Below are 23,984 nucleotides of genomic sequence, written 5' to 3' on the forward strand. Positions count from 1 at the left end.
TGATGGATCTCAAAGAAGAGGGAAAGTCACACCACCACCACCACCCCCCAGCAGATTACCCCAGCTTTCTTACCAGGGACTGCATTTTTTGCCAAGATCTAAGGCAAAGTGGCTGCCTCCAGCTGCTCCCCCTCTCCCCTGCTGCTAAAAGGCACCAGGGAACAGCCTGACCTGAATATTTATTAATCGGATGAGCCCAACAAAGCCCCGGGCAGCTCTGATGATGCCACTTGCATGTGGAAATCAATCACTTTTTTTTTTTTTTTTTGCCTTCTTCATCAGCAAAAAACAAACAAGCAAGCAAATCCAAGGCAGTAGAGAGAGGAGTCAGTAACTGGGGTAAGCTGGCAAGATGATTCCTGCAATTATGTCCCTGGTAACCAACTGAGGAGAAACCAGAGCCCTGGCTGGCAGCAAGAACTCATCAAGTTTTCAGAGGTCACTGTCTGGTATAGAAGACATCAGGGCATTAAACCTCTCCCTGGACATCAAAAGTGGGTTCTGCCACCAAGTCTGTGACATGAGGACCACTTAAAGAGCCAAGCAAGTGAGGAAGAAGTTGGGACCTCACTGGAGGAAGAAAAAGCTCAGCAGAGCTGGAAAGTGGCAGCAAAGCCACCCAGGGGATGGGGAGGCTCCTCCACCAGGCCCTTCCTGCTCTATTTATCACCCATCTCATCCACCTTGGCAGAAGGAACAGCATTACTATTTATTTTAGGGTGTGTTTTTTCCAGTTAGCACATTGAGGAAACCTTGTAAAACCATGAGAAGCCCGGGGCAGGGAAAAGCTGTCCTTTTGAACCAGCTGGTTTAAGCTGGTTCGTTAGAGCTGACTGATGAGCAGGGTGATAACTCTCCAGCTGGGACCCTGCTGCTCCTGGAGCCCACAGCAGAGCTGAGGACTCAGGTTAAATCATTTATTTGGAGCAAGAAACCCCTCCCTGCCCCAGGAAAGCTGCAATCCCACTCCCAAGGGTCAATCTGTAAAGCTTTCCATGGAGGAAGTGTTTTCTCAGAGCCCCACGCCCCAGTTTTGGGCTGACACTGGGTGGCAGGGGTTGGCTTTTGGGTGGAGGAGATGGGTGAAACACAGGATGCTACAACCCTGGTGTGAAGGGTTGCTCAATCATGGGTTTCATGGAGTGGAGGAGATTTGGTTTCCATGGCAACGGGCTGTCAGCCCCAAGCCAGACAAAATTTTCAAATAAACAAATAATTAAAAAATAAAAGGACAAAAAAAAAAAAAAAACCACACCCCTCCAAAATTTATAAAACAAACCTTAAAAGGGGCGTTTATTAAAAATAAAAAGATCCAAAAGCACCTCTGCCAAGCTCAGACTCTTCCAGCCTCCTGGAATCTCTTGAGGAGGAGCTCGTCAGCACGCAGAGCGAAGGTCAGAGCCCGTTTCTGGTAGTAGCTGGGGTCAGTGAGCAGGTTGTCTATCACATCTGCCAGGAGGTGAGCTCTCTCCACCCAGCTGCCCGGGGCCTCATAGCCCAGGGCTGTGAAATGCACGTGGAGGTGGTAGTAAGAGGGTTGGTAGTGCAGGTAAATCCGCAGCTGGGAGCCAGGAACCCCGAAACGCTTCGTGATGGCCTCCTGAGAAGGGAAAAACAACACTGGTCAGGCCCAGAGAGGACACAGGAGAGTGAAGGCTTCACAGAGAGTGAAGAGATCTTCCTCCTCCATTTCAGGGGGAGGGAGATGCCTCCAGCTGCCCTGGTTTTCTCTCTCCATGCCAGGACGTGCTCCCCACTCGCATCATTTTCCCTTCCATCCCTTATCTCCCCGGCAGGTTACAGGGCTCCAGTTACCAGACAGTGTAATTAAAGCTCCAAAGAGCCCCAGCCAAGTGCTGCAATCCCCTGGCTAATCTCTTAATTAACCTCCCCTTTCCCCCACTGCAATTAACTTTCCAAATTTTCTAAGGCAGGGAAGGAAAAGAGAAGATAATGGCACAGCACGGAAAAAAAGAAAAAAAATCCCACAGCTGGTGGTGAAAAGGATGGAAAGGGAGAGAGGAACTCAGGGTGAGGTTGGAGGTTCCTGGAAGGTGGCACAAGGACAAGCCCTGCTCTCCTGTGGTTTGTGCTGACCTTGCCTTCCTGCAGGATGTTCCTCAGCAGGGGGAGGTGCTCAGCAGTGAGGTCCCGAAGGGATTTGATGTCCCGGCGGTGAACCAGGGCTATCAGGTAGAGGTCATCCAGCTGAGGAGAGATGGAGGATGGTGACAAAGTTGAGCATGGAAAGAGCAGAGGAATGAAATCCAGAGTTTTGGAGCTGACCCATCAACCACAGCTTTCCAGGCTCTGGTTACCTGCTGCTCAATTGAAGTCTGGCTGAAACGAGGAGGAATGTCCCAGTGTGGGATGTGCTCACCCACAAACCCACCACACCTCAGAGTTATTTCAGGACATGTTCTGGAGTTTCCTCCAGGAATAAGCAGGAAAGGACAGCTTCACCTGGAAAAGGACATCTTCAGCATGCAACAGGCTGCTCAGAAAAGCTGTGATTCACAGCAGGACCACAAGCACCTCATCAGCTCTAAAAGTAGATTTTTTTTTTTTTCTCTAACTCTACAGGTTCACATCTCCTCAGCACCTCAAACACAATTGAGGGGAGCAGAAAAAGTGCTGTCACCCCCACTGCTAGGCAGGGGAAACTGAGGCACCCACGTGGGGCCTGCCAGGAGCCCCTCCCCAGGCACAGCCACCACACTCTTTTCTGCAGAGCAAGCGAGTGGTTTTATTTCCAGGCTCAGAGGAGGATTTACAGTGAATCACAGTGGCCAAAACTGCAACTGTGGATTTTTTCCGAGTGAAAAGCTCCCTCTCTTTCCACTCTGCCAACAGCCAGGCCACTTCCCACTCCCACAGCTCTACAAATATTTTCAAGGCTTCATCTGTCACGGGACAACCCCAGCATGAAGGAAAACGTGGTCATTTAGCAGCTCTCAGCTGGGCCTTTGGCACCACCTGAAGCATTCACCCAGTTCAATGTTTAACAAGAGGTGGGGCTGTGGACCATTAAGCTTAAAAAAAAACAAAAACAAAAAAAAAAACCAAATTAAAATAAAAATCCACCTCTCCTTGAGCTCAGTCAGTGGCTTTCTACCTGAAAGACTGCAAAGCAAAGGGCTGAGCTATGTGAGACCCAGCAGATCTTTTCCAAGCTGTGAGAAACCCGTCTGGTTATTGGGAAATGATTTGGTTGGTGCCCAAAAGATGCTCTCAAGGAGCCTGACAAGGGCTCTGGAAACATCAAACTGCTGCTTGCACCCCTCCAGCATGGGGGTGACACTGATGGTTTGATTCCCAACGCAGCCCCTTGGCACAGCTCTGGAAAAAACAGGTGGAGTATCTGCTTGTCCTCTTTGGATCAAGGCTGGTTGGTAGGAGGAAAAGCAAACATCTCATCTCCTTAGAACAACATCTGCACGTTGCTGTTTGAAACAAAGAAGCTAAAAAGGCCCCCAGTGACCTCACCATTTCAGGCACCATTTCAGGCAACGCCTTGGGGCTCCTGTGGCTTTGAAACCAACTCAAAAGCAGCAGGGGAAAAAAAAAACCACACCAGTAAAAATTAATAAAAATGTAAAAATAATTAAGAAAAAACAAGAAAAAAACCCAAAACACCCAAGAAACTTAAGGTTTAGGCAGCAGGAGCTGATGCATCACCCAGAAACTGGAGGCTGGCAGCAAGCGTGCAGCCCTCACTATGCAGAATCTCTGCAATATAATTCCTGAATTTCCTGAAATCTGCCTGAAATGATTTGCTGAGCTAGAGCAAGGTCAGGCTGTTGAAGGGAGGCTGGGAAGAGTCCTTGCTGGGAGCTCTTGTCTCCTTTTCCAACTGGAACTTCTCAGCCTGGCCGGCGCAGTGGGAGGCAGCAGGAGGAACTGGAGCTGCTGGGATCAGCTCTGCCTCAGGTTCAGCCACAGCCAAGGAGAAATTCCTTGGCTAAAAGGCAGAAGTCAAGAGATCTGGCTGGGATGCTGGCTCGACTGCCTGGGAAAGAGACAGGCAAGGAGGGGAAGGTCCTGGATGAGCTGCAGGGATGACTGCTCCCGTGTTGGAGATGGTGAGAAGAAACGGGGAGAAATCAAGAAGATCCTGTTGAGCAGCCTGGGGAAACCTCTCCTGAAGACAAATCCTACCAGTGCAGGAGAAATCCTACCATCCCTGCCCATCCTGGCTGCCAGACAGGGATACAACAGGTCTCCAGAGAAACCTAAAGCTCCATTTTTAACCCATTCACCTCCAGTAATGATGCAAGTTGCAAAAATGGTTGTGTCGAACAAGGATGTACCCTGAGGCTCTGCTCAAAGCAAGGGAAGGAGCAGCCTGCTGGGGCTTTTTAGGATCCCTAAGTATCATTTTTAGTTCTCCTTTCTAAGTTTTAATCATACAGTAACTTTCCTGCCACCCCCCAGAGGCATTTGGAAGATCAGAAATGCAAAGGGGACCTGAGTGTTGGGGTTTTTTTAACTTCAAGGGGTGCAGGTGTGGAGTTTCACTTCCCCAGGAACACCCCCAGAAATGTAGAGCTGAAGGAAATGAGGAGCCTCTCAACTTTAGGATCACAGCCTGGGTTTAAAAACTTCCCTGTTTCAATGTCTGGCTGCTCCCCCCAAGGGGTTAAGCAGCTGCATGAAAGCTCCTCACCACCTGTTTAACATTGCCTGGAGAAGAGTTAATGGCAGCAACCATTTGCACCTAAATTTGAAACAAAACAAAGCAAAAAAAAACCAAACAAACAAAAAACAAAACCCACTGAAATAGCCCAAACAAGTCCAGCAGGAACAAAGAGACAGAGATTGAGATTCAAACACATCCCAGGCTAATCCAGGGCAGAGAAAGCCAAACTAAGAAATAAATCACCCGGTGAGAACAGGCTGAGCTTGGCAGCCTCCAACAGGAGCGGGTGCTAATAGGCAACATCTCCTCTGGAGGAGCAGAAGGACACAGGAGGATGTTTCCTCTGGATTCCCTTCAGACAAGGGAATCTCCTTCCTTTCCCAAGGGAAGAAGAAGCAGAGCAAACCAACCTGGTTTTGATTCCACTTGAAGTCCGGGAGGAGCACGAAGCCGTCGCGAGGGTCGGGGTTCTCATGGAGGATCCGATCAGCCTCAGCTTTCTTCTCCAGGATGTTGTAAACCCACTGGGAGAGAGATAAACATGGGGCTGAGAAACCAGCAGGAGGAAAAAAACCCAAACAGCACCTCGGGCAGGTTCAGCCCGAGCTCATGGCTGAGTGAACATTCCCTGCAAGAGGAATATTAAGTAACTTAAAAAAAAACCCCACCTGCAGACTTGATTTTAAGATGATTAAATAATTTCATGGCTGGTCACATTTGGAGTTAATTATCCATAAACCACTCCAACAACAAACTCCAGGGGACTGTGAGCACTTCAGTGAAAGGTTCCCCCCTTAAGACCTCCCAGGGTGCACCCAAACCTTTCCTTGGGGAAAGAACTTGGGTGAATTCACTCACCAGGCCTGTGAGTTCTTGGGCAATGGAGGTCTCTTTGTTTTTCTGGTTAATTAGGAATTAACTTGCTGCTCTTCTTCTGTACTTAAGGCTCCAGACTCCAAACTGCCTCTAATCTCTGCTCTGGTTATCCCTCAAGATTATTATTATTATCTATGAGAAGAGTTTTGGCTACAACATGGCAAGAGATCCAAGAAATCCCCCAAGAATTTAATTAATCTCATCAAAAGTCAGGATCATTGTGAACTGACCTGAACAGATCTTCAGGGAGAAACCAACCTCTCCCTTCTTTGATCTGGGGTGGGTTTTTTTGCTTTGATTCATGGTCTTTTCTTCCTAACAACAAGAAGATTAGGTTCTCCAAGTGATTTCTGGGAAGCCTGGCACCCGATTGCTGTGCTCTGTAGCCCTGGAAGAACAGGGGTCCAGGAAGCTCAGCAGGAAATCCAAGTTTGCCCTTGGGGGTTGTTATTTTATTTCAAATTTTTTTTTTCTTGCCAAGCTCTCACTGCCCTGAAGAAGTTCACCACCCCAAGGAGCTGAATTTGAAACCCAGCCCCTTGCTGCTCCCAGCACGTGCCCAGATCAAACTGTTCTGCCCAAACCATCTGCCCATCCTCCAGCAGAGGACAGAGGCTCCTCTGTAGTCTCACATTCTGTTCCCCTTCACATTTCCTCTCTCCACTCATCCAAACCCATTGGATCAAGACACAGAGCTGCATTCTCACATCCCAGAGGTCAAGGACTGAGCTTGTGCTGACCACCATTCCTCAGCAGGTGCTTCTGAGGGTCACCAGGAAAATGTTTCTGGTGAAATCTGGCAAGCACATGGTGGAAGAGGCAGAGAGCAAAAGCTCAAGCAGCTTCTGAAGGCTACAAAATGGCAAGAGATCCAAGAAACCCCTCAAGACTTTAATTAATCTCATCAAAACTTAGAGTCATTGTGAACTGACCTGGACAGATTTTTAGGGAGAAACCAACCTCTCCCTCCTTTGATCTGGGATGTGCAGGTTGGAAACATGATCTGGGGCTGGCTGTGGGTTGGTTTTTTGGGTTGTTGTTGGTTTGGGTTTTTTTTTTTTGGGGGGGGGGGGGCTGTATTTTTAATTTTAAATCTTCATCAGAACCAGGATTTGGTTTCTTCCCCTTTCTGCATGGAATCAGTCCCTACAGGCATGTGCATTTGAGTCCAAAGAAGAAAGATGGGGAGAGAAGAACGGTCCAAAAGGATAGAGAAAAAGGAATAAAAATACATTGCTGCTGCCTGAGAGAAGAAGGAGACTGAAACTGGGTGGGATATGGATCCAAGGGCTGAGGGAGGAGCTGCAGGCAAAGCCCAAGGAGTGAGCTGTGATGCAGGAATCCAGGAACAATCTGTGCTGTCCCCTTCCCAAGGGGCTCTTCAAAAGCCCAGACTGCACCAACGCCCCAGGAGCCACCCTGGGAGAGGAGGAGGAGGAGGAGGAATGCCTCAGCGTGGAAAGCCTGCCAGAAACCTGGAAGAAGGAGACTCTGGGGATATCTCCAAGGCAAATGATTTCCCACCAAGATGAAGACAGATGTCCCAGAAGGTTGAGGACACTTTGGAGAAAGTGTTGAGCAGGGTTGAGCTCACCTCAGAGGTCAAATAGCCTCAAATAAGCCAAACAGCTCCACTCTTCCACCTCCAGCCTGGGTTTTGGAGGAGACATTTGCCAGCTGAAGGAGAGCCAAGAGGTGAGTGAAGCTGTGGAGCCCATCATACCTGGGTGCTGAAGCTCTGGGCCTGGATGAAGGGCAGGGTTATGTCCCTGTAATCCTCCCAGGTTTCACGGACCAGGTGGATTTCTTGGCGCAGGTATTTCTGGAGATGTTTCTCTGTGGCTGGGTACACCACTGTGGTTTTGATCTCTAGAACCAAAAGCATTCACAGATGAAAGCCACCTGACTTCCCTCCCTCCCCAGTAAATCTCTTTTCCCTTCCAGAAATGCCCCACTAACTCATTTTTAGAAATGTTTTAGAAAAAATTTTAGCAACAGTGCTAAAAGCAGCAGGGTGGGGGAGGAAAAGGAAAACCAAACAAACTCTCCAGCCTCCCAGCCTCCTGCTGCTTTTCTCCACCAGGGAATGAGCCCACAGCACACCCAGGTCCTGGCTTTCCAGTTTCCAGGAGTTTGCTGTCTGAAAGGTTGTGGGTTTTTTGCCCACACTTCACTTTTGAGGGCTGTCAGCAACACCCTGGCAGAGCCAGGTGAGAAGTGTGGAATTCCTGAGGCAGGACACCTGGCAAGCTGGCAGCAGGAAATCTTACCCAGGGTGGTAAAACACCTGGAAAATCCCCCTTTTTGGCTGAGAGGAGGAGTGACAGAGACCCTGCCAGCAGTGCAAGAGGGATGAAAACAAAAAAAAGACAGCCCCATGAGGCAGGACAAATCAGGCAGAGTCACAAAAGCCCAGGCTGGCAGTCCCAGGCATGCTCCAGGCTTTATGTGCCAGCCAGACATGGAATTTAAACCTCCTAAAGCCAGGATTTAGGGGGGGTTTGTTGGGTTTTTTCCCCTAGTTTTCTAGTTTTTCCTTTTTTTTTTTTTTTTTTTTTAAGCTGGGTGACTCTGCCTTTTCATTCCAGGCCAAGCCCAGCTTAATGAAATCCCCAGGAAAATGCTGGGAAGATGAAATATGAAAAAATGCAAAGCCACACGGGCAGCCCTGGTTTGCTTCTCACCATACACACGTTACAGGAGGTTGGCTTCCAGGGCTCTGTTAGCACTCCCAGCAGAATGATGTCATCTAGCAAAAGTTCTTTGAAAAAAAGAACCTTTGAGAAGTTTGCTAGAACTCAGGGGGAAGAAAAAAACCACAACAAAAAACCACCAAAAAAACCCCAACACCCCACAACTGGGAAAAAAGACAAGGCTGTAGCTCCTCTGCTCCCTAGGAACAGCAAAGCACTCACATGGGGGAGAAAAAAAGGCATAAAATAAGTTTTCATGTTCAGATTAAGGTTGAAAAGCTCCACAGTGGGATTTTCTCCCCAAAAACCGAGAGCAGGGAGTGCAGCAGAGAGCTCTCCAGGCTAGGGTGGGTTCTGGAAGAGCCTCAAGGACCTTTTCCCAAGTTTGGGTGGTGGGCAGAGCCACTTGGGAGGCTCTAAAAAAAACCTAAATCTTCCAGGGGCAGGTTTAGAAAATGAGATGTGGGGAGGGGAGAAGCTGTGGATAAGTTTTGGTTATTTCCCTGCTCCAGGCAGCCCCTCCACGTGGTCATCCAGCCAAAAACTCCCCCTGGAATGAGGGTGAGGAACCACTGGAGAGGGGACTGTGGGTTTTCTGTGATGGTGAGTTATGAAAAAGGAGGTTTAATTGAAGGAATCTGAGTGAGGAGGAGACAGAGGTAGAGAAAAACCCATCAGGAAGCTCACCCAGGCAGCTGGAGGTGATCCAGCCCTGCCCAGCCTGGGCTGACCAGAAACAGAACTGCTGCTCAAAATGAGACCAAAAAACCAACCCAAGGTACAAAGAATAAAACCACAAGGCACAGCTGAATCTGGGAAACTGAAAAAAACAACAAAAAAAGGGGGGGGCTGAAACCTGCTTCCAGGTTTCACCCTCACCCCAGAGATGTTTATTACTTTCTTTTATGAGCAGGAACCAACTCTTGGATTGTAACCTGCCTGATCAGCTCCACCACGGGGTGCAAGCCCAGGAAATGGGCAGTAAAAGGTCCCAATTGCACTCTTAAAAGTTTTCTTTTCTCCTTCCTGTCATGCACAGCTCTGCTCTGCCTTCAGCTTCTCAGGGAGCTGCTTCCATGCAGCCTGAACCAGTGACAAACAGCCTCTTCCCCTGAGGAATTATGAATATAAAATCATGAATTATTTAGCTTCACCATCATAACTTCCAGTCTCACCCTCCCACTGCTCCACTTTTACCCCACTCCAGGGCAGGTCCCTCACAGCTTGGCCCCAGACATCCAGAGCTCTTCTTATGGAAGTAAAGACTCCTCCAAGGTCTGATAAATGCCCTTGAACCACCCCAGCATGGCTCTGGTGCACACAACATCCCAAAACTGGGCTTAATTTAAACCTCAAGGGTTGGCTGGGCAGAGAGGATGGCTGGAGACACCAGAGTGTGCACCACCTGCCTCCAAAATTTCCTTCTCCTGACTCAGGTGGCTTTGGGTTACCCTTCTGATGAACTCTGCCCATTATTAGGCTGGTTGATGAATGTTAATTTCCCATTTCAGCCTTGCCCAGGGGGCCAGGAGCCAAGCAAGACACTGACAAGCTCCTCTTCCTGACCAGCACTCTCCCAGTCCCCAAAATCTCCTCTTGGAGCTACCACAGAGTGAAACTCCACTTCCCAGAAGAGGAGGGAACTGTTTGCTCAGGTAATGAGCTTTCAAGGAAGAATCTTTCTGCCCAACCAGCCTTGAAACAGCAAGCTTTAAAGTTATAAAACAAAGGCAAACTTCAGAAGTCAGCCAGAGGCTTTTTTCTTGTTCAAACCTGCAGGAGGAATGGCACCAAACTCACCCTGAAGTTTGGTCTGCATGTGGGGCAGAGGACACACTGAGAAGAAGCAACCCAAACACAGGAGGGGGGACGACCCAGATTCACCAGAAACAACCCCAAAACCAAGAGGTGAGAACAGAGAACAGAGATTCAACTCGTTTTGCTCCAGCCTCTGGGAAACAAACAGGACCCAGCATGTAACAGCCAGAGACCGGGGAGACTTTCACAGATTTCCACCCTGGCGAGGGGCTTGGGAACTGCTACAAATCCCAAATCCCACCCGCGTTGCTCTGGAGTTTCCCAGCAAAGCCCCGCGGGAAGGCAGCAGAGAGGCCCAGGGGATTTCAGGCTTGCAATGCCACCTGCTGGGAACTCCTGCGAGCTGCCAGCACCCAGATTTCCGGAGGAGGAATCCCAACACGGACACCTCCTCCCCCCCCAGTGGTGTTTTCCTGATGTTGTCACACCAAAACCTCCGATTCCCAGCCCGGGGAGGGAGAAGAGGGGATCTGCACGACTCAGAAGCTCCCAAAACCAGAGCCCCCACCCCAGGGTGCTGGTGGGAGCCCTCACCACTCAGCTCCGGGGGGGGGAAGAGGTGGTAGGTGCTGTAGATGTCATTGCTCATCTGCAGCTCCAGCTTCCTGTGCTTCTTCAGCAGCTCCAGCACCTTCTCCTCACGGAAAGGAGTCTTTTCCAGGATGATCACAGCATCCGTGCCCTCTCCCGAGGGGTTGGTGATCTGCAGGGAGAAGGGAAGGATGAAATCGGCAGTACTGGCTGCAGAGGACCAGCGAATGTTCCCAGTTTGTAGCCCAGCCCCTCCCCTCCTCATCCGGACACCCACCCCAAAATAAACGCACAGCAATTACAGAAATGGAGTTAATTTAATTAATTAATTAATTAAATGCCTCAGGGGATGCAGGAGCCAGGAGGTTTCCACTGTTCTCACACTTCTCCAGCCACAAAACTTCCAAGATTTATTACAAATTTCCCTTTTCCCGATTGCCCACCCAACTTACAGCCCCGGGGCTTCGCACTTTTCTTGTGAGACAAATTCCCCCCCCTTCCCTCAGCAACTTGGCATGGAAAACACCCAAGAACAACTCGGATGGATACAGAACATCCCGGCTGGGAATGGGAATGGAGATTCCACCCTGAGGGTTCCACCCGGGGGGATTAGGGCAGAAAAGGGATGGATGGACGAGTCTGAAGGGGGGATGTGAGGAGCAGAGAGGGGACAGGCAGGGGGACAGGGAGGAGGGGTGGCCTGTCACCCGGGGTGTGCCTGTCACCTGGGGGGGTGTGCCTGTCACCTGGGGGGTGCCTGTCACCTGGAGGGGTGTGCCTGTCACCTGGGGTGTGCCTGTCACCTGGGGGGTGCCTGTCACCTGTCCCCCCGGGGCTCCTGCTGGGCTGTCCCCGCTCCCGTCCCGCAGCTCCCGGTACCTCTCCGTGCAGGAACACCGCCTTGTCCCTGGCCGACTCGCGCAGCACCCGCCGCAGCTGCAGCTGTGCCAGGGGGAAGGGCAGGGGGGTGTTGGTGGTGCTGGTGCTGTTGGTTCCCTCCCCGGGGGTATCCCCGCCAGCCCCCTCCTCCTCCTCCTCCTCCTGGGGCCGCCGCCGCTTCCCCCTCGGCAGCTCCTCCGCCATCGCTGCGCCCGCACCGCGCATGCGCCCCGCCCCGACAGCGCCCCCTGCCGGCTCGGAGGTGCACAGCGCCACCACCCACGGACCCGCGGGCACAGGAACCACAGGGACACCAACCCACGGACACAGGGACCACGGGGACACACAGGGACACCAACCCACGGACACAGGAACCACGGACACAGGAACCACGGGGACACACAAGAACCACAGGGACACCAACCCACGGGCACAGGAACCACGGGGACACACAAGAACCACAGGGACACCAACCCACGGGCACAGGAACCACGGGCACAGGAACCACGGGGACACACAAGAACCACAGGGACACCAACCCACGGGCACAGGAACCACGGGGACACACAAGAACCACAGGGACACCAACCCACGGGCACAGGAACCACGGGCACAGGACCCGCAGGGACACACAGGAACCACAGGGACACACAGGGACACCAACCCACGGGCACAGGACCCGCAGGGACACACAGGAACCACAGGTCCACCACCCGATGGGCACCAGACCCCCAGTGCCAGGACCCCACGGGGCCACCACCCCATAGGCACAGAACCCACAGTGCCACCACCACACGGGCACAGGACCCCACGGTGCCACTACCCTATGGCCTCAGGACCCACAGGAAACCCCCCACCCCCCATTGGCACAGGACCCACGGCCCCACCACCCCAAGGCCAACACCCCCACCCCACACTCCCCCTAAAGCTCCAGTGCCCCAGCTCCCCCCCACTCCACCTCCCATGGTCCCACCAGCCCCACGATCCCAGGACCCCACCACCCTGTGAGCCTCATGGTGCCCACCCCACCTCCTCCCGTGGGTGCCACCACCCCCAGCACCCCCCATCCCATCACCTCAACCCCCTGGGACAGGGTCCAGGACCCCACAAGACCCTCCCACGAGGGTGAGTGACCAAGCTCTGCATGTGGGGTCCCTCAGGCATTGTCTCCCTTCAAACACACAAACCCCACAGTTTGGGTTTTTGTTTTAAAAATTTAAAATTTGAGTTTTCGTTGTCACAAAGGCACCACCAAGCACCATGGCAGCACAGCGCCATGGGACAGGAGCAATGTCACCCCCTGGGACATCCTGAGTCCCCTGGGAATTGTCCTCACCCCAGGGGGAACATCTGTGGGAGGCCTGAGGACCCCCAGAGCCACCAGAGCCGGGAGCTTAGTGTTGGGTGATGAGCAGCAGGGACTCCTCCTGCCCCCCTGAGGGGTGGTGGTGGTGGCATCACCAGGGGGGTGGTGGCTTCGTGGGGACAGGTGGCTGGTTCCATGTCGGGATCTCCTCATCCTCTGCTCCAAGATTCTGGGCTTCACCCCCCAGGGGCCATCGGGACGTGGCCACATCCTGACCTGGTGCTGGCAGCACTGCTGGGGACACCTCAGCACCTGAGTGGGGACACTCAGCACCTGGGTGGGGGAACACCTCAGCACCCAGACGAGGACACTTCGGCACCCAGATGGGGGGACACCTCAGCACTGGATGGTGACACCTTGGCACCCGGGTGGGGACACCTCATCCTGCTCCTGCCTCTACTCCATCCCACTCCAGGATCCCCGGCACAGCTCCTGGAGGTCTGGGGGAGCAGAGCAGGAGCTGTGTCAGCAACCAAACCACCTCCAAACCCACCCCCAAAACCTGATCCCTCCCGACCCCCCCGTGCACACTCACAGCGCACGACTGTGTCCCTGATCTGCCTGAAGCTCTTCTCCTTCAGCTCCATGGAGATGTAGTAGAGGTTCCTCAGCTCCCGGGGATAATCCTTCCTCTCCACGTCCTTCAGCACCGGGATGGTGCGCCCGTTGCCCACGGGAGCCTCAGCCAAGGCCTGGTGCATCTGGTACCTACACCAGGGGTCCCCGAGGAAGCTGGGGGTGATGAGCATCACCCAGCAGTGGCTGTTGTGCACAGCCTCACACAGCTCCGTCACCACCGCCCCGCCCGGCACCGCGTCCCGCGGGTGCAGGAAGCATCGGAAGCGTTGGGGCTGTCCCTCCAGGAAGGACACCAGCTCCTCCACCACCTCCAGGTCCCCAGGGCTGTGGCAGATGCAGACGTCGTAGCTCTTGGCCCAGCGGGCGCTGCCCCCGGCGCTGATGTCCGGGATGGGGGAGGGCTGGGGGGATCTCACCAGGGCTGGGGTGGGAGAGGAGATGGAGCTCTGTGTGGAGGAGGAGGAGGATGGTGGTGGGGATGAAGCAGAGGGGGTGCTCTCCACCGAGCTGGGCTTGGGTTTGTGCAGGAAACGCCTAAACCAGCCTGGGAGGGAAGAGGGTGAGGGGTGGGAGGGGGGTGAGCACCACTGCCAGGGGGGACCTCGGCCTGGTCCCCAAACCCTGTGTGTTGGTGGGGAGGGGGCAGAGCTGGGGGGGTTCATCTCCACCCAAACACCAACCCAACTCACCAGCCATGGCAGGCACTGCTCAGCCACCCCCTGCTGGCCTGAGACCTCTCCTGAAAAACGGGGTAAAAACCTGGGAATGAGGAGAGCGGGATTTGGAGGGGTGATCCAGGGACATGGAGTGCCCGGGTGCTCACAGTCAGGAGGTTTTTGCATCCACCTCCCCAAAATTCTGCTGGGAAGGAGCATTTTGAGGTCAAGATGGGCACTGGAGGACACACCTGCAGGGAGCAAGGCCAAGAGGTGACAGGCAGGAGATCCCCTCATTCCTGGTGACAGGGAAAGGATCCTGTGGAAGGAGAAGCAGGGATCAGTGGGATGGGGGAGAAGATCCCAGGGAAGGAGCAGCAGGGATGGAATTTGAGAGGTGCCTACCTGTGCTGTGGGAGTTGGGCAGTGGTGGAGCAGGGCCGGGGGCTGCATCAGCTCCTGGTGAGGAGCTTCCTAGAGTCAGGGGGGAGGAAGAAGAGGTTGGGTGAGGTCTGGATCCTCATGAGCCCCCAAATGAGGTGGTTCAGCCCTAGAGCTCCCCCATGCACAGCAGCCCCGGGGTGGGGTGGGGACATCCAGCAGCTCCCTGAGCTTCCCGATCCCCCCGGGCAGGACGGAAGCACGGGCAGGGAAGTTGTGGGAGGTGTTTTGGCCAAACCCCCCCTCCCACATCCGTCACCGTCACACCCAACCTCACTCCTCGCTCCTCCCCCCTTGTACAACCCAACACCCCAGGCTCCCCCCTCCGCCTCTCCTGGGAGTCACAGTCACCAAACCTCAGGTTTTCCCCTTAAAAAAAAAAAAAAGCCAAACCCAAAACCTCCCCTCCCACCTCTTCCTCCCCCCACTCCACCCCAGGCCATGCAGCACGGATCCAGCCACTGGTTCTGGAAAGGTCTCTGGCTCCACAACAACCCAGCCCTGCTGGCACCAACACCCGGAGCCTTCATCCCCTCTGCATCCTCCATCCCCCCTGCAGGGATCAACACCTTCCTGAGGGAGATGGGCTCCAGGTCAGCCCTCAGGGGGTTTGGTGAGGTCTTGGGGGACCCTGAGGGGATGCTTGGAACTGGCTGTGGCTGTCAGGCAGTGCTTTTTTCCACAGGTATTTCCACGTCTACTCGCCCGTGGCCTCTGACACGGGGACAGACCCAGATGGGGCACAGATTTGGTAGGCAGGAAACCCCAAAGCCACCTGATGAGGGTGAGGAGGTGGCCTGTGTGGTGCCATAGAAAACACAAAATACCTTCCTGTCCTCAAGGGCTTCCCCACTGAGTACACCCACGAGCCCCGGAAGGCTCCAGGGGGGCTGCCTGGTGGGCACCCACCCCCCTCTGCCCATCGTGGCCCCCAGGGTGGCCAGAGAGAGGAACAGGAGGGGCGTGAGAGCACCCCGTGCCCAGGGAGGCAACAAACACCCCCCAAAGGTGCATCCCCCCCAAAGGGGCACCCCCCACATCCCTGCTGCCACCCCGGCTTTCTTCTCCTCCAGAAGCAGGAGGCCCCTGGATCACCAAGGGAGAAGCCCCAGGCAGAGCAGAGCCCCACGGGGCACTCAACCACCTCCCCTTCATCCCTTTCTCCTGCCCGAGGCAGGAAACTTTGCTGCTGTCACCACCCCAAAAACCAACACCCCAGCCCTGGACCTGCCCCAAAGGAGGGGGCGTGAGTCAGGCCCCCCCTGAGACCCCGGAGCGTGTCCCCGGGGGTCAACATCCCCCCAAAGCCCCCAAGTTCCTGAGGGGCAACACCAACACCCCCCTGCCTCAGCTCCCCTGCCCATTAGTAAAGGCAGCAGAGGAGATGGGGTGAGGAGGGGATCGGGGTGAGGGGAACGTGGGGAAGGGGAAGGGGCGAGGGGGGGACGGGGCGAGGGGACGGGGAGGCCAACACCAGCCCCGTCCAGGCAAGAACACAAAGCTGCCCTCGCCCCTAAGCACCCCGCAGACACGTTGGGATCGATGGCGCCGATGCAAAGCCCGAGCGCAGCTTCTCCTCTGGAAAAGCCCGAACAGCCCCAGACTCCTCCGCACAGCACCCGGGCGGTCCAGCCGCGCTCTTGCTACCTCACAGGGCCGCAGACATCGTTGCATGGGCACCGCTGGAGGAAACGCCTCGGGGGTGACGGGTCCCGCAGGTGACCCCGCACACGGGAGGTCCCGGCACACGGGAGGCTCCGCCCCCCTCACACCGCAGCCCCCGCCCGGGCCGCAACTGGGGTCGTGTCGGTTCCCGCAGCTTGATATATCGATGTGAAACATCGCGAGAACAAAGGCGGGAGCTCTCGCTCACGCCCCCTTTCCCCTGTTAGCCAATGGGAGCGCGGGAACGGGAGGCATCGGACCAATCCCGTCCCTCGGCGCCGGGCGCCTGCGCGAGAGGCAGCGGAGGGGGCGGGGTCTCCGGATGGGGCCGGGCGCGCGCGGCGCCAGGTAAGGGGAGAGCGCGCGCGCGCGTGCTCGGGGGGTGTGGGCGGCGGGCGCGCGGCGGTTGCCATGGTGACGGCGGCCCCGGGTGATGGCGGCGGCCATGAGGGGAGAGCCGGGGAGCGGCGGGGGCTCCGTCCCCATCCCCCAGAGAGGGGCGAGGGAACCCCCAGAGAGGGGCGAGAGGGGAGGGGGGGGCACAGGGGATGGCGGGGGGAGGGGCCGCATCATGGCCGGAGGGCCCGGTCCCAGCCGAGCTGCTGGGTCAGCACCCCCCGCCCCGAGCTGCCGCCGGCTTTAAAGCCGCTTCCTCGGCCTTCCTCCCTTCCTCGGCCCCCTCCCCGCCTGCTGACATCCCCTCTTGTTGCTTTTCCCTCAGGTTTAGTGTGAGAGAGGGGGAGGAGGGGGCCCAGCGCAGAGGAAAGGTAAGGCCTGGGCAGCCCTGGGGGGTGGGACCCAGCAGCATCTCCAGCCTGGTTTGGTTCCCAGAACTGGTTCTGGAGAGCCAGCCCGGCCTGCAGGAGCCCTGCTGGGCATGGAACCTTTTGCCTGAACACCTTGGCCTGTCAGGGTGTCAGGATTCAGACCTCTCCCAGGCTGCTCCTGGTCCCTCCCTCTCGTTTTTCAGGAATCCCGAAGCAGCCAGAGAATCGTGGCATGAAATGAACAAACATAAACCAAACCTCTGGTGGAGTTTAGCTGACAAGCCAGGAGGCTGACTCTGGTGCATTGTCACAGCCAGGGCTGGTTGTCCCTGGGATGTCTGCAGCTTGTCCCTTTCCAGGAGGACAGAGCTTGGGGTTTGTTTTTTACCTTCTTGGTCCAGCTGTGCAGGAGCAGAGCTGGAGGAGTCAGCCAGGGACAGCTCGGGATTCTTAGAGCAGGTTTTCAACCCTTAATGTGACGTTGGGGTCATCTCCAGTGTCTTGAAGGTTCTTTGAGAAGGGAGATCTGAGTTACCCCCTTGCTGCTGGCTGTCTCTTGGGTTTATTTACTGTTCCTGACCTGGAGCATGTCCTTGCTTAAAACCTCAAGGTTTTTTGAGGTGAATTAAATGGATTTGTGGAGGGGAAGGAGGAGGAGGCTGTGAAGCCACACAGGGACTCTGATGAAGGTGAGGGGAGCCAAGAACCTGCAGAGCTGGGTGTTTACTCTCTTCCTGGCTCCTTGTACTCTCAATAGCTGGAAAATTCCCGGTGTCTCCAGGAGGAGAGAAGCTTCTTATCTCCTTCTCCTTGCTGGCTCCCTCCTCCACAGCAGGGCTGGGTCCCCTGGGGCTGATTTCCCTGCCACATGCTGAGGTGGGGACACTCTTGGATTTCTGTTCCCCCTGGGCAGCAGAGCTGCAGAGCTGGAGCTGCACCTTGCTTGGCTGAATCTCCAGGGTTTGTTCTGAGGAGAAATAAGCACTTTTTCGGAGACAGAAGACAACTTAGGTAGGATTTCTGGTGGGTTTTTATCTTTTGTAGCTCTCTGCAGTGAGTAGAAATGAAGTTTGGGACAGGAAACAGCTGCTTCTTGGTAACTGTAATTAGAAAAGGTGGCTTTTTTCCTGGAGTTCAGTATGACATCTGGGATGTCCTTAGGGCTGTAGTGCCTTAAAAATGGAACTGGTGACACAGTTCTGCTGTTCAGTGGGATGAGGAGAACAGGAGCAGTGCTCAGGCAGCAGAACACACCACACAAGGTTTGGTGTTTGGGATTTAGCAGATAATTCACACCAGAAGCTGATCTAAACTGCAGTTCTGTCCATAAGCTGAGTGAGCTGTGAAGCTGGGGGGGATTGCTCAGGGGGAACTGAGCACACTGCTCCTCACAGAACTTCTGTGAGGTTCCACACGTCTGTCCCACGTCTGAAATGGCTTTGCACCATTCATTAAAACTTGGCTGGCTTTGTGGAATCAGCCTGTTCTTCCAAAAGAATCAGCTGATCCAACAGGAGAGCTCTGACCCTACTGAGTAGAAAGGAAATGTTGATTTTTATTTTTTTTTCCCCCTTTTGATGTTTCCCACCTGACTGTGCTTGGCTCTGTGCACTCAGGCTGAGTTACCTGTGTCCTCCCTGAGACACCCCTGGGGGTCACCCTTTTTCCAGCAGTTTTCCACCCCAAAATGGTTCACCCCAAGTGTCAGGGGGGCTGTGAGGCTCCAGAATTGGGTTGGAAAACCACAGGGTGCAACCTTCAGAAAGGATTTGAAGCCCTGAAGGGTGTGAAACCCCCAGGAGATCCGAGCAGTTGGGGGCAGCCACGCTCCTGGCTTCCTAAACCCATCTGAAACATTGATCTGCAACTGGGGGTCTCTAAAAATCAGATTATTTGAGGTGCCAGGTGGTGTTTCAGGAGCTTGGTTCCCCCCCCATAGCAGTTTTTAAGGTCATACCCCACGGGCTGTAGGTTTAGGGCAGGCTGGATGCTCCTTCTCTCATCACCAGAGAAGGAAATGTTCTGGGGGACTTCTTATAGCCAGCAAAAAACTTCTTTTGTCTTTCTTCCCTCCCGCTGTGTCCCAGTGGGAAGCAGGGAGCCAGTGGTCTGCCAGGGCAACCTGCAGCCCAGTTTGTCTGATTTTCTCAAGTTTTGTTGTAAGGGGAGTTAAGGAAGTGGCTGAGGGCAGCCAGGCAAAGTTCAGACACAAAAAAAAATGCAATTCTCAGCCCAAAGGTGATCTCATAAAGATAACAAACTCTGGGGTTATTTATCTGCCTGGGAGAAGCTGGCTGGAGAGAAACACCCCCTCCATGCCACCCTCATCTCCTGACTTTGCTTGTGTCCTCTGTGCACTCTAGGAACTGGATGGCTTCTACAGTCAGCCTGGGCAAAGAGACAGCACTGGGAGATGGAATGCCACCTGCCAAAAAGCCCAGGTAAATCCAGTGTCACTCCAGGCACTTCCTCACAAGAGCCTTTGTTTTCCTTCCCTCCTTGCATTGTTCTGTCAGAGCAGGACACTTGGCAGCCAGCCCCCAGCCATCCTTTTCAGTTGCCTGAGCCAAGAAAACTCCTCTGTTTTCCTGCAGTGCCTGAAACAAAAAAGCCCAAACACCCAGAACCTGCTTGGTTTTTAACCCCTCAGCCAGGGTGTGGGGCTGTATGGACAGTTTCTGTCTCTCTGTCTCCATGGGTTGAGCTGGAGCCCACACCAGGTCACCTCCAGTCTGGTGATCTGGCTGCTTCTCTTCAGATCAGCTCCAGTTCCTGGTGGGATGGGCACAGCTCCAATTAATGCAATTTTCTCCAAATAATACAATTTTCCTGTGTGTAAATGCTCCAAAGTCCCACCCGGGTGCTCCCCCCAGGAGCTGAGTGTGGGGCTGGCTCAGGGCATCCCCACCCTGGGCTGGAGCTGTGGCTTGGAATTTTAACCCCAAATCCAACCCCCTCAGCTGACTCCTCAGCTTGCCTTCCACTCCTCTGCTGGTTTGACGAGGGGAGGCTCTGGGAGGGAGCTCAAGGCTGAGTCTGGAATGAGCAGAAGAAGGGGCTGGGAGATTTAATTTTTTTCCTTGGGGGGTGGAAACAAGAGTGTTCCTCAGCATGAGAACAGGACACCTCCTCCAGAGGCCTTAACATGTGAATATTTTGTTGTTCTTTTGGGTTTCAGTCTCTAGTTTTTCTGGTTGGAAAAATTACTTGCTGCTTGATGGGTTTATTTCTTGTGGTCCCAAAATGCAACCTCCACTCATCACCCCCACTCAACCTCCTCAAGGAGAGAGGAGGGCCCTCAAGAAAAGCTCCATCTGTGCTGGGTTGGTTTATATCCCCCACCCCCTTCTGGGTTAAATATCAGACAGAAAAATAGATGAAAAAACCATTCCTGGCCTCCCTGGGCTGCTGCCTCCATCCTCCAGCAAGCTGAAGTTGTTTGAGGAGAGGAAATGGACACAGGCAAAGTGTGGAGAAGCACAGCTAATGAATAATAATAATTGGGGAAAAAAATAAAGAGAGGAGGAGGAAGAAGAATTTCTGCCAGCTTCCAGCTTTAGCTGACACCAAGCTGCTCCTCTCAGGTGAGAGGAGGTCACAGGAGGTCTCAGGTCCTCTCACCAGCCCCCCTCTGGTGACCAGAGGACCTTAACAGAGGCATCATTGCAAAACTGAGGCAGAAGGCACCTCCCTTGTCCTCAGCCTGCCTGTTCCAGCCCCCAGGATGTCCTTCCATGGATGATGAGGTTCTTTCCTCCTCCTGCAGGAAGCTGCTGCCAAGCCTCAAAACCAAGAAGCCTCAAGAGCTCGTGCTGGTGATTGGGACAGGAATCAGCGCTGCTGTTGCTCCCCAGGTCCCGGCCCTGAAATCTTGGAAGGGGTTAATCCAAGCCCTCCTGGATGCTGCTATTGACTTTGATCTCCTGGAAGATGAAGAGAGCAAAAGGTTTCAAAAGTGTCTCCATGAAGACAAGAACTTGGTTCACCTTGCCCACGACCTTATCCAGAAGCTGTCTCCGGTGAGCGTCCTTGTGCCGTACCCAGCCCCAAGTGGGTGGGTTTCCTTTTTGGAAACATCCCAAATTGGGTCCTCCAGTCTGGCCACCCATCTCCCAAGTTCCCATTCTCCCAAGTTCCATCTCCCCAAGTTCCTCTGGCTACAAGGAACACAGTGGCTGTGCTGGGTGCCTGATTTGGGGGGTTTCACTGGGAGCATGCTGGAGGAGGCAGCACCCATCTCAGCCTTGGGGAGGTGTTGAGGAACTTGGTGGGTATGAACACCTGCAGCCCTGGGGAGGTTTTCAAGAACTTGGTGGGTATTTAGCACTGCAGCCTGAGCAGAAACCAGGCTCTGATCTTCATCTCCTTCTCTCAGCGCACAAGCAACGTCCGCTCCACCTTTTTCAAGGACTGTTTGTATGAGGTGTTTGATGACCTGGAATCGAAGATGGAAGATTCTGGGAAGCAGCTGCTCCAGTCTGTGCTGGACTTGATGGAGAACGGGGCGCTGGTGTTGACCACCAACTTTGATAACCTGCTGGAACTGTATGCATCCCACCAGGGCAAGCACCTGGAGTCTCTGGACCTGACAGATGAAAAGAAGGTAAATGATGATGATGGTTTTTTTTCTTTGGCTGGGATTCCTTTCATCTCTGTCCTTGAAACTCCTGCCTTGGCCTCACTGATGGACCTGCATGCTCCTTTTCCACCTCAGCCTTGTGTTGATGTTTCTAACCAGCACAGGAAGCTCAGAGCTTGCCTGTCTTGTTTTTATCATGTGCTTTTTGGGCCTTCTCAGGGCTTTGAGGCTTCCCTCTTCCTGAGAGGGCTGGGTGGCTCCTGCTGCTTCTCAGAGTCAGGCGGGGCTGAGAAATAAAACTCTGTAGGCTAGAAAAGAGTATGTATGGTTTTACCTGCATTTGCTGCTTACTCCTGTGTGCTGAGTTGGTCTCCTCCCCCAAACATTGACCCAAACAAGTGCCGTAGGCCATGGACAGACCTGTGACCTCCTGAGGAAGATGAGGAAGAAGCTGCCTCTTTGCAAGGCCACCACAAAGGGGTGTTTTGAACTAACCTTTCCAGAGGGCTTTTGTTTCACCCAGGTGCTGGAGTGGGCACAGGAGAAGAGGAGGTTGAGTGTCCTGCACATCCATGGTGTTTACACCAACCCCAGTGGCATCGTCCTGCACCCGGCCGGCTACCAGAACGTCCTGCGCAACACGGAGGTCATGGTGAGGCAGGGTCCCTCCCCTCGGGGGGTGGCAGAGGCTTTAATTTGGTGGCCTAGAAGAGGAGGGATGGAGGAACACCTCACAGAACCAACCACAGAAACATGAAGGTTGGAAAAGACCTTTGAGATTACCCAAGTCCAACCATCAACCCAACGCCAACCAAACCACGTCCCCAGTGCCACCTCCATGTGGTTTTGAACCTCCTGAGGGATGGTGACTCCACCACTGCCCCGGGCAGCCTCTTCCAGTGGCTGACCACTCCCAGTGCACAAATTGTTCTGAGTGTCTGATCTGAACCTCCCTGGGTGCAGCTGGAGGCCATTCCTTGCTGTCTCCTCCCCACGCTGGGGCTGAGGGTGGTTGTGGTGGCCAGGCAGATGCTGTCTCTTGTGCCTCTGACAGAACCTCTTTCCCTTTTTTAAAGCGGGCGATTCAGAAGCTGTATGAGAATAAGTCCTTCCTGTTCTTGGGCTGTGGTTGGACTGTTGATGACACCACATTTCAGGCCCTGTTTTTAGAGGCTGTGAAGCACAAGTCGGACCTGGAGCACTTCATGCTGGTGAGGAGGGGAGATGTGGACGAGTTCAAGAAGCTGCGGGAGAACATGTTGGACAAAGGCATCAAAGTCATCTCCTACGGGGACGACTACGCCGACCTGCCCCAGTACTTTGAGAGGTTGGCCAGTGAGATCACCACGCGGGGACGAGCAGGTAGGGGTGGCTGTGTCACCTCAGGGTTCCATGACGTTGTTCTTCACCATCTCCACAAGCTTTGGCACAGGGACAGTGCTGCCAGCCCCTGTTCTTTGTGCTTTTATTCTTCTCTAAGCTTTTGCGTTTGTTTTGTTGGTTTCCCCCCCCCCCCAAAATAGAATTGTCTGGATCTGGGGTTTCCTTTGATGAAATCTTCACGTCATGGGGTTTTCCAACAGCTCTGCTGCTCCTCATCTTGTTTTTCACCCATGGCTGCCATGATTTCCTCTGAAAAACGGGGGAAAAGCAGCGAGTTTGCTGGTAAAACCCAACCAGGAAGGTTTGTGGTGTACAACAACCCCTCCTTGCTCTCTCCTAGGTGTGCCCAAGGAGGGCCAACAGCTCAATGGCTCTGCTGGTGACCTAACAGGTGAGACCCCTCCCCAAGATGAGAGGTTTCCCCACCACCCCCAGCCCCTCAGGGCCCCTTCAGGGGCTCCATGGGTGCCTAGGCAGGCTGGGCAGCACCTTCTCCTTCCCATAGGACACAGGAGTTGAGCATCAGCCTCTGCCCAGGAGCCAAATCTGGTGCTGCCCAGCTGCCTGGGACCCCTCTGAGCCTCCTGGGAGGGACAGATGGACGGACAGACACCTGGTTTCATGTTGAAATTGTCTTTTGACACACGCAAGGTCGCTCCGAGGGAGCTGCAGCCACTGAAATGCTGATTTCATACTTAGTGCTTTTTGTATTCTGTACTTTCCATTAAAAAAAAAAAAACAAAACCATACACTTTGAGTGGGTTTTTGTACTCGAAGCTCTCATTTTTCTAAGTTTGTTTTTTTCTAGTTTTTTGGATTAAAAAACCCTCTTATGCTTCTATTTTTTTTTTGGCTGTGCCTGGGTATGTGATTTTACCCTTTCCCATCTCCCCTTCCCAGGAGGGAAACACCACACTGGCTTGGAGGGAAGTTGTATTTATCCACAGAGAACAAATGCCCCAAGGTTTTTTAATTTTATTTTATTTTATTTTTATATAAATTATGTCTTCTTGGAGCAGACAGCATTGGATTTATTGCACTAGAGCACACCTGCGGTACAGAGCTACAAGACACCGTCAGAGAGAGGTTTGTATTATTCTGTGGAGCACTTC

General features: G+C 53.9%; 3 protein-coding genes across 10 annotated transcripts; 1 reads left to right on the forward strand and 2 right to left on the reverse strand.

Annotated features, from left to right (window-relative positions):
• Window positions 1-1,271: 1,271 nt before the first annotated feature.
• DCPS (decapping enzyme, scavenger) lies at window positions 1,272-11,645 on the reverse strand. The gene is made up of 6 exons (XM_030464862.1): window positions 11,437-11,645; window positions 10,561-10,729; window positions 7,239-7,384; window positions 5,050-5,163; window positions 2,098-2,208; window positions 1,272-1,600 (listed from the first exon to the last, which is right to left on the reverse strand). Exons 1-6 carry the CDS (start codon window positions 11,638-11,640, stop codon window positions 1,334-1,336), a joined length of 1,011 nt encoding a protein of 336 aa, XP_030320722.1. The 5' UTR covers window positions 11,641-11,645; the 3' UTR covers window positions 1,272-1,333.
• A 1,324-nt stretch (window positions 11,646-12,969) lies between these two features.
• TIRAP (TIR domain containing adaptor protein) lies at window positions 12,970-16,251 on the reverse strand. 4 transcript variants are annotated; one of them, XM_030464919.1, is made up of 6 exons: window positions 16,126-16,251; window positions 14,443-14,511; window positions 14,289-14,356; window positions 14,071-14,140; window positions 13,338-13,925; window positions 12,970-13,242 (listed from the first exon to the last, which is right to left on the reverse strand). In XM_030464919.1, the coding sequence occupies exons 4-6, from the start codon at window positions 14,075-14,077 to the stop codon at window positions 13,199-13,201; spliced, it is 639 nt and encodes a 212-aa protein (XP_030320779.1). In that variant the 5' UTR covers window positions 14,078-14,140; window positions 14,289-14,356; window positions 14,443-14,511; window positions 16,126-16,251; the 3' UTR covers window positions 12,970-13,198. The 4 variants fall into 4 exon arrangements, with proteins under 4 accessions (XP_030320779.1, XP_030320781.1, XP_008496748.2 ...); XM_030464921.1 differs by lacking the exon at window positions 16,126-16,251 and adding an exon at window positions 16,011-16,105; XM_008498526.2 differs by lacking the exon at window positions 16,126-16,251 and having other exon boundaries at window positions 14,071-14,120; window positions 14,443-14,721.
• A 217-nt stretch (window positions 16,252-16,468) lies between these two features.
• On the forward strand, window positions 16,469-23,600 carry FAM118B (family with sequence similarity 118 member B). 5 transcript variants are annotated; one of them, XM_030464714.1, is made up of 9 exons: window positions 16,472-16,491; window positions 16,865-16,910; window positions 19,274-19,351; window positions 20,677-20,929; window positions 21,286-21,513; window positions 22,013-22,141; window positions 22,566-22,851; window positions 23,213-23,263; window positions 23,378-23,600. In XM_030464714.1, the coding sequence occupies exons 3-9, from the start codon at window positions 19,281-19,283 to the stop codon at window positions 23,389-23,391; spliced, it is 1,032 nt and encodes a 343-aa protein (XP_030320574.1). In that variant the 5' UTR covers window positions 16,472-16,491; window positions 16,865-16,910; window positions 19,274-19,280; the 3' UTR covers window positions 23,392-23,600. The 5 variants fall into 5 exon arrangements, with proteins under 5 accessions (XP_030320575.1, XP_030320574.1, XP_030320573.1 ...); XM_030464715.1 differs by lacking the exon at window positions 16,865-16,910 and having other exon boundaries at window positions 16,469-16,491; XM_030464713.1 differs by lacking the exons at window positions 16,472-16,491; window positions 16,865-16,910 and adding an exon at window positions 17,224-17,285.
• The last annotated feature ends 384 nt before the right edge of the window (window positions 23,601-23,984 follow it).

This window comes from Calypte anna, chromosome 24 (genome assembly GCF_003957555.1).
Source record: "Calypte anna isolate BGI_N300 chromosome 24, bCalAnn1_v1.p, whole genome shotgun sequence".
In the NCBI taxonomy this organism is placed as follows: Eukaryota; Metazoa; Chordata; class Aves; order Apodiformes; family Trochilidae; genus Calypte; species Calypte anna.

What these genes read in the sequence shown, in the direction of transcription:
- DCPS (XM_030464862.1), bottom strand. Translation starts at nt 11,640, where the DNA reads ATGGCGGAGGAGCTGCCGAGGGGGAAGCGGCGGCGGCCCCAGGAGGAG. An exon ending in CGGTGTTCCTGCACGGAGAG is followed by an intron (nt 10,730 to 11,436) that starts GTACCGGGAGCT and finishes TTCTCCCTGCAG; the next exon opens with ATCACCAACCCCTCGGGAGA. An exon ending in CCCCCCCCCGGAGCTGAGTG is followed by an intron (nt 7,385 to 10,560) that starts GTGAGGGCTCCC and finishes TTTTGGTTCTAG; the next exon opens with AGATCAAAACCACAGTGGTG.
- TIRAP (XM_030464919.1), bottom strand. An exon ending in CAGGGACACAGTCGTGCGCT is followed by an intron (nt 13,243 to 13,337) that starts GTGAGTGTGCAC and finishes CTGCTCCCCCAG; the next exon opens with ACCTCCAGGAGCTGTGCCGG.
- FAM118B (XM_030464711.1), top strand. Translation starts at nt 17,779, where the DNA reads ATGCTGAGGTGGGGACACTCTTGGATTTCTGTTCCCCCTGGGCAGCAG. An exon ending in GGAGACAGAAGACAACTTAG is followed by an intron (nt 17,922 to 19,273) that starts GTAGGATTTCTG and finishes TGTGCACTCTAG; the next exon opens with GAACTGGATGGCTTCTACAG. An exon ending in ACCTGACAGATGAAAAGAAG is followed by an intron (nt 21,514 to 22,012) that starts GTAAATGATGAT and finishes TGTTTCACCCAG; the next exon opens with GTGCTGGAGTGGGCACAGGA.